The sequence below is a fragment of the Micromesistius poutassou genome (genome assembly GCF_964030765.1).
Source record: "Micromesistius poutassou genome assembly, chromosome: 3".
Classification (NCBI taxonomy): Eukaryota; Metazoa; Chordata; class Actinopteri; order Gadiformes; family Gadidae; genus Micromesistius; species Micromesistius poutassou.
The window spans coordinates 19,280,766-19,295,404 of NC_140273.1; the positions used below are offsets into that span (position 1 = coordinate 19,280,766).

General features: G+C 47.8%; 1 protein-coding gene across 1 annotated transcript; it reads left to right on the forward strand.

Annotated features, from left to right (window-relative positions):
• Positions 1-98: 98 nt before the first annotated feature.
• On the forward strand, positions 99-4,698 carry LOC311341105 (uncharacterized protein; the record flags this gene model as incomplete). Its single annotated transcript, XM_084466009.1, has 3 exons — positions 99-1,356; positions 3,541-3,782; positions 4,666-4,698. The coding sequence occupies 3 exons, from the start codon at positions 99-101 to the stop codon at positions 4,696-4,698; spliced, it is 1,533 nt and encodes a 510-aa protein (XP_084322135.1).
• Positions 4,699-14,639: the final 9,941 nt, after the last annotated feature.

The window sequence follows — 14,639 nt, forward strand, 5'->3', positions numbered from 1 at the left end:
CAACAGCTGCTGCACCCACCACAACTACTCCTGGACCAACAACAACTGATGCACCAACGACAACAACTGATGAACCAACGACAACAACTTCTGCACCAATGACAACAACTGCTACAGCAACGACAACAACTGCTGCACCAACGACAACAAATGCTGGACCAATAACGACAACTGCTGCATCAACAACAACTGCTGCACCAACAACAACAACTGCTGCACCAACAACGATAACTTCAGGACCAACGACAACAACTGCTGGACCCACCACAGCATCTGCAGCACCCACAACAATTGCTGAACCAACGACAACAACTGCTGCACCAACGATAACAACTGCTGCACCAACGACAATGACTGCTGGTCCAACAACGACAACTGCTGCACCGACAACAACAACTGCTGCAGCAAGAACGACAAATGAAAAACCAACCACTGTAATTGCTGGACCCACGACAACATCTGCAGTACCCACAACAACTTTTGCACCAACGACAACAACTGCTGCACCAACGACAACAACTTCTGCACCAACGACAACTGCTGCACCCACCACAACTACTGCGGGACCAAAAACAACAACTGCTGCACCAATGACAACAACTGATTTACCAACGACAACAACTGCTGAACCAACGACAACAACTGCTGGACCAATGACAACAACTGCTGCACCAATGACAAAAACTAATACACCAACGACAACAAGTGCTAAACCAACAACAACTGCTGGACCAACGAAAACAACTGCTGCACCAACAACAACAACAACTGCTGCACCAACGACAACAACTGTTGCACCAACAACAACTGCTGCACCAACAACGATAACTTCAGGACCAACAAAAACAACTGCTGGACCCACCAAAACATTTGCAGCACCCACAACAACTGCTGCACCAAGGACACCGACGACAACAACTGCTACACCAACGACAACAACTGCTCTACCAACGACGACAACTGCTCGACCAACGACAACAGCTGCACCAACGACAACAATTGCTGAAGCAACAACGACAAATGTAGAACCAACCACCACAACTGCTGGACCCACCACAACATTTGCAGCACCCACAACAACTGCTACACCAACGACGACAACTGCTTCAACAAGAATGACAACTGCTGCACCAACAATGAGAACTTCAAGACCAACAACGACAACTGCTGGACCCACCACAACAACTGCTGCACCAATGACAACAACTGCTGCACCAACGACAACAACTGCTGCACCAACAACAACAACTGCTGCATCAACAACAACTGCTGCACCAACAACAACAACTGCTGCAACAACAACGATAACTTCAGGACAAACAACAACAACTGCTGGACCCACCACAATATCTGCAGCACCCACAACAACTTTTGCACCAACGACAACAACTGCTTCACCAACAACAACAACTGCTGCACCAACAACGAAAACTGCTGCACCAACAACAATAATTGCTGCACCAACAATGACAATTGCTGCACCAACGAAAACAACTGCTGGATCAACGACAACTGCTGCAACAACAATGACAACTGCTGCACCAACAACGACCACTTCAGGACCAACAACGACAACTGCTGGACCCACCACAACAACTACTGCCCCAACGACAACAACTGCTGCACCAACGACAAAATTTATTGCAGCAACAACAACAATTGCAGGACCAACAACAAGAACTGTAGGACCCACAGCCACAACAGAAGGACAGACAAATGCAGTACCAATAACAACAAATGCAATACACACAACTACTACAGCACAATCCACAACTACTACAGCAGGAATCACTACAACTGCAGCACAAAGAACAACTGTAGGCCCAACAGCTACAACAGCAAAACCATCAACAACAGCTGCAGAACCAACAACAACTACGGGACTATTAACTTCTACCGTGGGATCCACAACAACTGCTGGACCCACCACAACATCTGCAGCACCCACAACAACTGCTGCACCAACGACAACAACTGATGCACGAACGACAACAACTGCTAAACCAACAACAACTGCTGGACCAACGAAAACAACTGCTGCACCAACAACAACTGCTGCACCAACGCCAACAACTGCTGCACCAACGCCAACAACTGCTGGACCAACAATGACAGCTGCTGCACCAACAACAACAACTGCTGCACCAACAACAACAACTGCTGCAGCAACAACGACAAATGCAGAGCCAACCACTTTAACTGCTGGACCCACCACAACATCTGCAGTACCCACAACGACTGCTGCACTAACGACAACAACTGCTGCACCAACGACAACTGCTGCACCAACGACAACTGCTGCACCCACCACAACTACTGCGGGACCAACAACCACGAATACTGTACCAATGACAACAACCGATGCACCAACGACAACAACTGCTGAACCAACGACAACAACTGCTGGACAAACGAAAACAACTGCTGCACCATTGACGACAACTGTTGCACCAACGACAACAACTGCTGCACCAACGACAACTACTGCTGGACCAATAAGAACAACTGCTGCAACAACAACAACTGCTGCACCAACAACAACAACTGCTGCACCAACAACAATAACTTCAGGACCAACAACAACAACTGCTGGACCCACCACAACATCTGCAGCACCCACAACAACTTCTGCACCAATGACAACAACTGCTGCACCAACAACAACAACTGCTGCACCAACAACAACAACTGCTGCATCAACAACAACTGCTGCACCAACAACAACAACTGTTGCACCAACAACGATAACTTCAGGACCAACAACAACAACTGCTGGACTCACCACAACATATGCAGTACCCACAACAACTGCTGCACCAACGACACCAACTGCTGCACCAACGACAAAAACTGCTGCACCAAAAACAACAACTGCTGCACCAACAACAAAAACTGCTGCACCAAAAACAACAACTGCTGGACCAACAACAAAAACTGCTGCACCAACAACGACAATTGCTGCACCGACGAAAACAACTGCTGGATCAACGACAACTGCTGGAACAACAAAGACAACTGCTGCACCAGCAACGACAACTTCAGGACCAACAACGACAACTGCTGGATCCACTACAACAACTACTGCCCCAACGACAACAACTGCTGCACCAACAACAATTGCAGGACCAACAACAACAACTGTAGGACCCACAGCCACAACAGAAGGACAGACAACTGCAGGACCAATAACAACAAATGCAATACACACAACTACTACAGCACAATCCACAACTACTACAGCAGGACTCACTACAACTGCAGTACAAAGAAGAACTGCAGGCCCAACAACTACAACAGCAAAACCATCAAGAACAGCTGCAGAACCAACAACAACTACCGGACTATTAACTTCTACCGTGGGATCCACAACAATTGCTGGGCCCACCACAACATCTGCAGCACCCACAACAACTGCTGCACCAATGACAACAACTGATGCACCAACGACATCAACTGTTAAACCGACTACAATTGCTGGACCAACGAAAACAACTGCTGGAGCAACCACAACAACTGCTGGACCCACCACAACATTTGCAGCACCCACAACAACCGCTGCACCAACGACAACAACTGCTGCACCAACAACAACTGATGCACCCACCACAACTACTCCTGAACCAACAACCACACCTGCTGCACCGATGACAACAACTACTGCACCAACCACAACAACTGCTGCACCAGCGACAACAACTGCTGGACCAACAACGACAGCTGCTGCACCAACAACAACAAGTGCTGCATCAACAATGACAACTGCTGTACCAACAACAACAACTGTTGCAGCAACAACAACAAATGCAGAGCCAACCACTTTAACTGCTGGACCCACCACAACATCTGCAGTACCCACAACAACTGCTGCACTAACGACAACAACTGCTGCACCAACGACAACAACCGCTGCACCAACGACAACTGCTGCACCCACCACAACTACTGCGGGACCAACAACCACAAATGCTGTACCAATGACAACAACTGCTGCACCAACGACAACAACTGCTGCACCAACGACAACTGCTGCACCCACCACAACTACTGCGGGACCAACAACCACAAATGCTGTACCAATAACAACAACTGCTGCACCAACGACAACAAATGCTGCACCAACAACAACTGCTGCGCCCACCACAACTATTGCGGGACCAACAACCACAAATGCTGTACCAATAACAACAACTGCTGCACCAACGACAACAAATGCTGCACCAACAACAACAACTGCTGCACCAACAACGATAACTTCAGGACCAACAAAAACAACTGCTGGACCCACCACAACATCTGCAGCACCCACAACAACTGCTGCTACAAGGACAACAACTGCTGCACCAAGGACAACTGCTGCACTAACAACACCTGCACCAACGAAAACAACTGCTGGATCAACAACAACTGCTGCACCAACGACGACAACTGCTGCAACAACAATGACAACTGCTGCACCAACAAGGAGAACTTCAAGACCAACAACGACAACTGCTGGACGCACCACAACAACTGCTGCCCCAACGACAACAACTGCTGAATTAACGACAACAACTGCTGCACCAGCGACAACAACTGCTGGACCAACAACGACAGCTGCTGCACCAACAACAACAACTGCTGCATTAACAATGACAACTGCTGCACCAACAACAAAAACTGCTGCAGCAACAACGACAAATGCAGAGGCAGCCACCTTAACTGCTGGACCCACCACAACATCTGCAGTACCCACAACAACTGCTGCACTAACGACAACAACTGCTGCACCAACGACAACAACTGCTGAACCAACGACAACAACTGCTGAACCAACGACAACTGCTGCACCCACCACAACTACTGCACCCACCACAACTACTGCGGGACCAACAACCAAAAATGCTGTACCAATGACACCAACTGATGCACCAACGAGAAGAACTGCTGAACCAACGACAACAACTGCTGGACCAACGAAAACAACGGCTGCACCAATGACAATAACTGCTGCACCAACGACAACAACTGCTGCACCAACGACAACAACTGCTGCACCAACAACAACTGCTGCACCAACAACGACAACAGCTGCAACAACAATGACAACTGCTGCACCAACAATCACAACTGCTGCACCAACAACGACAACTGCTGCACTAACACCGGCAACTGCTGCACCAACGACAACAATTGCTGAACTAACGCCAACAACTGCTGCACCAACAACAACATTTGCTGCAGCAACAACAACAATTGCAGGACCAACAACAACAACTCTAGGACCCACAGCCACAACAGAAGGACAGACAACTGCAGGACCAATAACAACAAATGCAATACACACAACTACTACAGCACAATCCACAACTGCTACAGCAGGACTCACTGCAACTGCAGTACAAAAAACGACTGCAGGCCCAACAACTACAACAGCAAAACCATCAAGAACAGTTGCAGAACCGACAACAACTACTGGACTATTAACTACTACCGTAGGATCCACAACATCAACAACAGCTGCACCAACGACAACAATTGCTACACCAACGACAACAACTGCTGTACCAACGACGACAACTGCTCGACCAACGACAACAGCTGCACCAACGACAACAATTGCTGAAGCAACAACGACAAATGCAGAACCAACCACCACAACTGCTGGACCCACCACAACGTTTGCAATACCCACGACAACTGCTGCACCAACGACAACAACTGCTGTACCCACCACAACTACTCCTGTACCAACAACCACAACTGATGCACCAACGACAACAACTGCTAAACCAACAACAACTGCTGCACCAGCGACAACAACTGCTGTACAAACAACGACAGCTGCTGCACCAATAACAACAACTGCTGCATCAACAACGACAACTGCTGCACCAACAACAACAACTGCTGCAGCAACAATGACAAATGCAGAGCCAACCACTTTAACTGCTGGACCCACCACAACATCTGCAGTACCCACAACGACTGCTGCACTAACGACAACAACTGCTGCACCAACGACAACAACTGCTGCACCAACGACAACAACTGCTGCACCAACGACAACAATTGCTGCACCAACGACAACAACTGCTGCACCAACGACAACAAATGCTGAAATAACGACAACAACTGCTGCAGTAACAACGACAACTACCACACCAACAACGAAAACTTTAGGACCAACAACAATAACTGCTGAACCAACAACGACAATTGCTGCACCAACGAAAACAACTGCTGGATCAACGACAACTGCTGCACCAACAACGACAACTGCTGGACCCATCAAAACAACTGCTGCCCCAACGACAACAACTGCTGAATTAACGACAACAACTGCTGCACCAACGACAACAACTGCTGCACCAACAACAACTGCTGCACCCACCACAACTACTCCTGGACCAACAACCACAATTGTTGCACCAATGACAACAACTGCTGCACCAACAACAACGACTGCTGGACCACCAACGACAACTGCTGCACCAACAACAACATTTGCTGCAGCAACAACAACAATTGCAGGACCAACGAAAACAACTGCTGCACCAATGACAACAACTGCTGCACCAATGACAACAACTGCTGCACCAACAACAACAACTGCTGCATCAACAACAACTGCTGCACCAACAACAACAACTGCTGCACCAACAACGATAACTTCAGGACCAACAACAACAACTGCTGGACCCACCACAACATCTGCAGCACCCATAACAACTGCTGCACCAACGACAACAACTGCTGCACCAACGACAACAACTGCTGCACCAACGACAACGACTGCTGGTCCAACAACGAAAACTGCTGCAACGACAACAACAACTGCTGCAGCAACAACGACAAATGCAAAACCAACCACTTTAAATGCTGCACCCACCACAACATCTGCAGTACCCACAAAGACTGTTGCACCAACGACAACAACTGCTACACCAACAATGATAACTTCAGGACCAACAAAATCCACTGCTGGACCCACCACAGCATCTGCAGCACCCACAACAACTGCTGCACCAAGGACAACAACTGCTGCACCAACAACAACAACTGCTGCACCAACGACAACAAATGCTGAAATAACGACAACAACTGCTGCAGTAACAACGACAACAACTGCTGAACCAACGACAACAACTGCTGCACCAACAACAACTGCTGCACCAACAACAACGACTGCTGGACCACCAACGACAACTGCTGCACCAACAACAACATTTGCTGCAGCAACAACAACAATTGCAGGACCAACAACAACAACTGTAGGACCCACAGCCACAACAGAAGGACAGACAACTGCAGTACCAATAACAACACATGCAATTTACACAACTACTACAGCACGATCCACAACTGCTACAGCAGGACTCACTACAACTGCAGTACAAAAAACAACTGCAGGCCCAACAACTACAACAGCAAAACCATCAAGAACAGCGGCAGAAGCAACAACAACTACTGGACTATTAACTACTACCTTAGGATCCACAACATCAACAACTGCTGCACCAACAACAACAACTGCTGCAGCAACAATGACAAATGCAGAGCCAACCACTTTAACTGCTGGACCCACCACAACATCTGCAGTACCCACAACGACTGCTACACCAACGACAACAACTGCTGCACCAACGACAACAACTGCTGCACCAACGACAACAACTGCTGCACCAACGACAACAACTTCTGCACCAATGACAACAAATGCTGAAATAACGACAACAACTGCTGCAGTAACAACGACAACTACCACACCAACAACGAAAACTTTAGGACCAACAACAATAACTGCTGAACCAACAACGACAATTGCTGCACCAACGAAAACAACTGCTGGATCAACGACAACTGCTGCACCAACAACGACAACTGCTGGACCCATCAAAACAACTGCTGCCCCAACGACAACAACTGCTGAATTAACGACAACAACTGCTGCACCAACGACAACAACTGCTGCACCAACGACAACAACTGCTACACCAACGACAACAACTGCTGAAACAACGACAACAACTGCTGAACCAACGACAACAACTGCTGCACCAACAACAACTGCTGCACCAACAACAACGACTGCTGGACCACCAACGACAACTGCTGCACCAACAACAACATTTGCTGCAGCAACAACAACAATTGCAGGACCAACAACAACAACTGTAGGACCCACAGCCACAACAGAAGGACAGACAACTGCAGTACCAATAACAACACATGCAATTTACACAACTACTACAGCACGATCCACAACTGCTACAACAGGACTCACTACAACTGCAGTACAAAAAACAACTGCAGGCCCAACAACTACAACAGCAAAACCATCAAGAACAGCGGCAGAAGCAACAACAACTACTGGACTATTAACTACTACCTTAGGATCCACAACATCAACAACAGCTGCACCAACGACAACAACTGCTACACCAACGACAACAACTGCTATACCAACGACGACAACAGCTCGACCAACGACAACAGCTGCACCAACGACAACAATTGCTGAAGCAACAACGACAAATGCAGAACCAACCACCACAACTGCTGGACCCACCACAACATTTGCAGTACCCACGACAACTGTTGAACCAACGACAACAACTGCTGTACCAACAACAACTGCTGCACCCACCACAACTACTCCTGAACCAACAACCACAACTGCTGTACCAATGATAACAACTGATGCACCAACGACAACAACTGCTAAACCAACAACAACTGCTGGACCAACGAAAACAACTGCTGCACCAACGACAACAACTGCTGCACCAACGACAACAACTGCTGCACCAATGACAACAACTGCTGCACCAACGACAACAACTGCTGCACCAACAATAACAACCGCTGAACCAACGACAACAACTGCTAGACCAACGAAAACAACTGCTGCACCAACGACAACAACTGTTGCACCAATGACAACAACTGCTGGACCAATGAAAACAACTGCTGCACCAAAAACAACAACTGCTGCACCAACGACAAAAACTGTTGCACCAACGACAACAACTGCTGCACCAACGACAACAACTGCTGCACCAAAAACAACAACTGCTGCACCAACAACGATAACTGCTGCACTAACAACCGTAACTGCTGCACCAACGACAACAACTGCTGAACTAACGCCAATAACTGCTGCCCCAACAACAACATTTGCTGCAGCAACATCAACAATTGCAGGACCAACAACAACAACTATAGGACCCACAGCCACAACAGAAGGACAGACAACTGCAGGACAAATAACAACTAATGCAATACACACAACTAATACAGCACGATCCACAACTGCTACAGCAGGACTCACTACAACTGCAGTACAAAGAACAACTGCAGGCCCAACAACTACAACAGCAAAACCATCAAGAACAGCTGCAGAACCAACAACAACTACTGGACTATTAACTACTACCGTGGGATCCACAACATCAACAACTGCTGCATCGACGACAACAACTGCTACACCAACGACAACAACTGCTGAAACAACGACAACAACTGCTGAACCAACGACAACAACTGCTGCACCAACAACAACTGCTGCACCCACCACAACTACTCCTGAACCAACAACCACAACTGCTGCACCAATGACAACAACTGATGCACCAACGACAACAACTGCTAAACCAACAACAACTGCTGGACCAACGAAAACAACTGCTGCACCAACGACAACAACTGCTGCACCAACGACAACAACTGCTGCACCAACAACGACAATTGCTGCACCAACAAAAACAAATGCTGGATCAACGACAACTGGTGCACCAACGACGACAACAGCTGCAACAACAATGACAACTGCTGCACCAACAATCACAACTGCTGCACCAACAACTGCAACTGCTGCACCAACGACAACAACTGCTGAACTAACGCCAACAACTGCTGCCCCAACAACAACATTTGCTGCAGCAACAACAACAATTGAAGGACCAACAACAACAACTGTAGGACCCACAGCCACAACAGAAGGACAGACAACTGCAGGACCAATAACAACAAATGCAATACACACAACTACTACAGCACGATCCACAACTGCTACAGCAGGACTCAGTACAACTGCAGTACAAAGAACAACTGCAGGCCCAACAACTACAACAGCAAAACCATCAAGAACAGCTGCAGAACCAACAACAACTACTGGACTATTAACTACTACCGTGGGATCCACAACCTCAACAACTGCTGCACCGACGACAACAATTGCTGAAGCAACAACGACAAATGCAGAACCAACCACCACAACTGCTGGACCCACCACAACATTTGCAGTACCCACAACGACTGCTGCACTAACGACAACAACTACTGCACCAACGACAACAACTGCTGCACCAACGATAACAACCGCTGAACCAACGACAACAACTTCTGGACCAACGAAAACAACCGCTGCACCAACGACAACAACTGTTGCACCAATGACAACAACTGCTGGACCAACGAAAACAACTACTGCACCAACGACAACAACTGCTGCACCAACGACAACAACTGCTGCACCAACAACAACAACTGCTGCACCAACAACGATAACTTCAGGACCAACAACAACAACTGCTGGACCCACCACAACATCTGCAGCACCCACAACAACTGCTGCACCAACGACAACAACTGCTGCACCAAAGACAACAACTGCTGCACCAACAACAACTGCTGCACCCACCACAACTACTCCTGAACCAACAACCACAACTGCTGCACCAATGACAACAACTGATGCACCAACAACGACAATTACTGCACCAACAAAAACAAATGCTGGATCAACGACAACTGGTGCACCAACGACGACAACAGCTGCAACAACAATGACAACTGCTACACGAACAATCACAACTGTTGCACCAACGACAACAACTGCTGAACCAACAACAACTGCTGGACCAATGACAACAACTGATGCACCAACGACAACAACTGCTGGACTAACGAAAACAACTGCTGCACCAACAAAAACTGCTGCACCAACGACAACAACTGCTGCACCAGCGACAACAACTGCTGGACCTACAACGACAGCTGCTACATCAACAACAAAAACTGCTGCAGCAACAACGACAAATGCAGAGCCAACCACTTTAACTGCTGGACCCACCGCAACATCTGCAGTACCCACAACAACTGCTGCACTAACGACAACAACTGCTGCACCAACGACAACAACTGCTGCACCAACGACAACTGCTGCACCCACCACAACTACTGCGGGACCAACTACCACAAATGCTTTACCAATGACAACAACTGATGCACCAACGACAACAACTGCTGGACTAACGAAAACAACTGCTGCACCAATGACAACAACTGCTGCAACAACGACTACAAGTGCTGCACCAACGACAACAACTGCTGGACCAATAACGACAACTGCTGCATCAACAACAACTGCTGCACCAACAACAACAACTGCTGCACCAACAATGATAACTTCAGGACCAACAATGATAACTTCAAGACCAACAACAACAACTGCTGCACCAAGGACAAGAACTGCTGCACCAACGACAACAAATGCTGAAATAACGACAACAATTGCTGCAGTAACGACGACAACTACCACACCAACAACGAAAACTTTAGGAGCAAAAACAATAACTGCTGAACCAACAACGACAATTGCTGCACCAACGAAAACAACTGCTGGATCAACGGCAACTGCTGCACCAACGACGACAACTGCTGCAAAAACAATGACAACTGCTGCACCAACAACAACAACTGCTGCACCAACAACGATAACTTCAGGACCAACAACAACAACTGCTGAACTAACGCCGACAACTGCTGCACCAACAACAACATTTGCCGCAGCAACAACAACAATTGCAGGACCAACAACAACAACTGTAGGACCCACAGCCACAACAGAAGAACAGACAACTGCAGGACCAATAACAGCAAATGCAATACACACAACTACTACTGCACAATCCACAACTGCTACAGCAGGACTCACTACAACTGAAGTACAAAAAACAACTGCAGGCCCAACAACTACAACAGCAAAACCATCAAGAACAGTTGCAGAACCAACAACAACTACTGGACTATTAACTACTACCGTAGGATCCACAACATCAACAACTGCTACAGCAGGACTCACTACAACTGCAGTACGAAAAACAACTGCAGGCCCAACATCTACAACAGCAAAACCATCAAGAACAGCTTCAGAACCAACAACAACTACTGGACTATTAACTACTACCGTAGGATCCACAACAGCCACAACTTCTGCACTAATGACAACAACTTATGCACCAACGACAACAACTGCTGCACCAACAACAACTGCTACACCAACGACAACAACTGCTTTACCAACGACAACAGCTGCACCCACCACAACTACTCCTGAACCAACAACCAGAACTGCTGCAACAATTAGAACAACTGATGCACCAACGACAACAACTGGTAAACCAACAACAACTGCTGGACCAACGAAAACAACTGCTGTACCAACAACAACTGCTGTACCAACGACAACAATTGCTGCACCAACAACGACAATTGCTGCACCAACAAAAACAAATGCTGGATCAACGACAACTGCTGCACCAACGACAACAGCTGCTGCACCAGCGACAACAACTGCTGGACCAACGACAGCTGCTGCACCAACAACAACAACTGCTGAACCAACGACAACTGCTGCACCCACCACAACTACTGAAGGACCAACAACCACAAATGCTGTACCAAAGACAACAACTGATGCACCAACGACAACAACTGCTGAACCAACGACAACAACTGCTGCACCAACGACAACAACTGCTGCACCAACGACAACAACTGCTGCACCAACAACAACAACTGCTGCATCAACAACAACTGCTGAACCAACAACGACAACTGCTGCACCAACAACGATAACTTCAGGACCAACAACGACAACTGCTGGACCCACCACAACATCTGCAGCACCCACAACAACTGCTGCACCAATGACAACAACTGCTGCACCAACGACAACAACTGTTGCACCAACGACAACGACTGCTGGTCCAACAACGACAACTGCTGCACCGACAACGACTGCTGCAGCAACAACGACAAATGCAAAACCACCCACTTTAAATGCTGGACCCACCACAACATCTGCAGTACCCACAACAACTGTTGCACCAACGACAACAACTGCTGCACCAAAGACAACAACTGCTGCACCAACAACGGTAACTTCAGGACCAACAAAAACAACTGCTGGACCCACCACAACATCTGCAGCATCCACAACAACTGCTGCACCAAGGACAACAACTGCTGCACGAACAACAACAACTGTTGCACCAACGACAACAAATGCTGAAATAACGACAACAACTGCTGCAGTAACAACGACAACTACCACACCAACAACGAAAACTTTAGGACCAACAACAATAACTGCTGAACCAAAAACGACAATTGCTGCACCAACGAAAACAATTGCTGGATCAACGACAACTGCTGCACCAATGACGACAACTGCTGCATCAACAATGACAACTGCTACACCAACAATGAGAACTTCAGGACCAACAACGACAACTGCTGGACCCATCAAAACAACTGCTGCCCCAACGACAACAACTGCTGAATTAACGACAACAACTGCTGCACCAACGACAACAACTGCTGCACCAACAACATCTGCTGCACCCACCACAACTACTCCTGGACCAACAACCACAATTGTTGCACCAATGACAACAACTGCTGCACCAACGACAACAACTGCTGGACCACTAACGACAACTGCTGTATCAAAAAAAACAATTGCAGGACCAACAACAAGTGCTGTACCAACGACAACAACTGCTGCACCAACAACGACAATTGCTGCACCAACAAAATCAAATGCTGGATCAACGACAACTGCTGCACCAACGACAACAGCTGCTGCACCAGCGACAACAACTGCTGGACCAACGACAGCTGCTGCACCAACAACAACAACTGCTGAACCAACGACAACTGCTGCACCCACCACAACTACTGCGGGACCAACAACCACAAATGCTGTACCAAAGACAACAACTGATGCACCAACGACAACAACTGCTGAACCAACGACAACAACTGCTGCACCAACGACAACAATTGCTGCACCAACGACAACAACTGCTGCACCAACAACAACAACTGCTGCATCAACAACAACTGCTGCACCAACAACAACAACTGCTGCACCAACAACGATAACTTCTGGAACAACAACAACAACTGCTGGACTATTAAATACTACCGTGGGATCCACAACATCAACAACTTCTGCACCGACGACAACAAATGCTACACCAACGGCAACAACTGCTTTACCAACGACGACAACTGCTCGACCAACGAGAACAGCTGCTCCAACGACAACAATTTCTGAAGCAACAACAACAAATGCAGAACCAACCACCACAACTGGTGGACCCACCACAACATTTGCAGTACCCACAACAACTGCTGCACCAACGACAACAATTGCTGCACCAACAACAACTGCTGCACCAACGACAACAACTGCTGCACCAGTGACAACAACTGCTGTACGAACAATGACAGCTGCTGCACCAATAACAACAACTGCTGCATCAACAACGACAACTGCTGCACCAACAACAATAACTGCTGCAGCAACA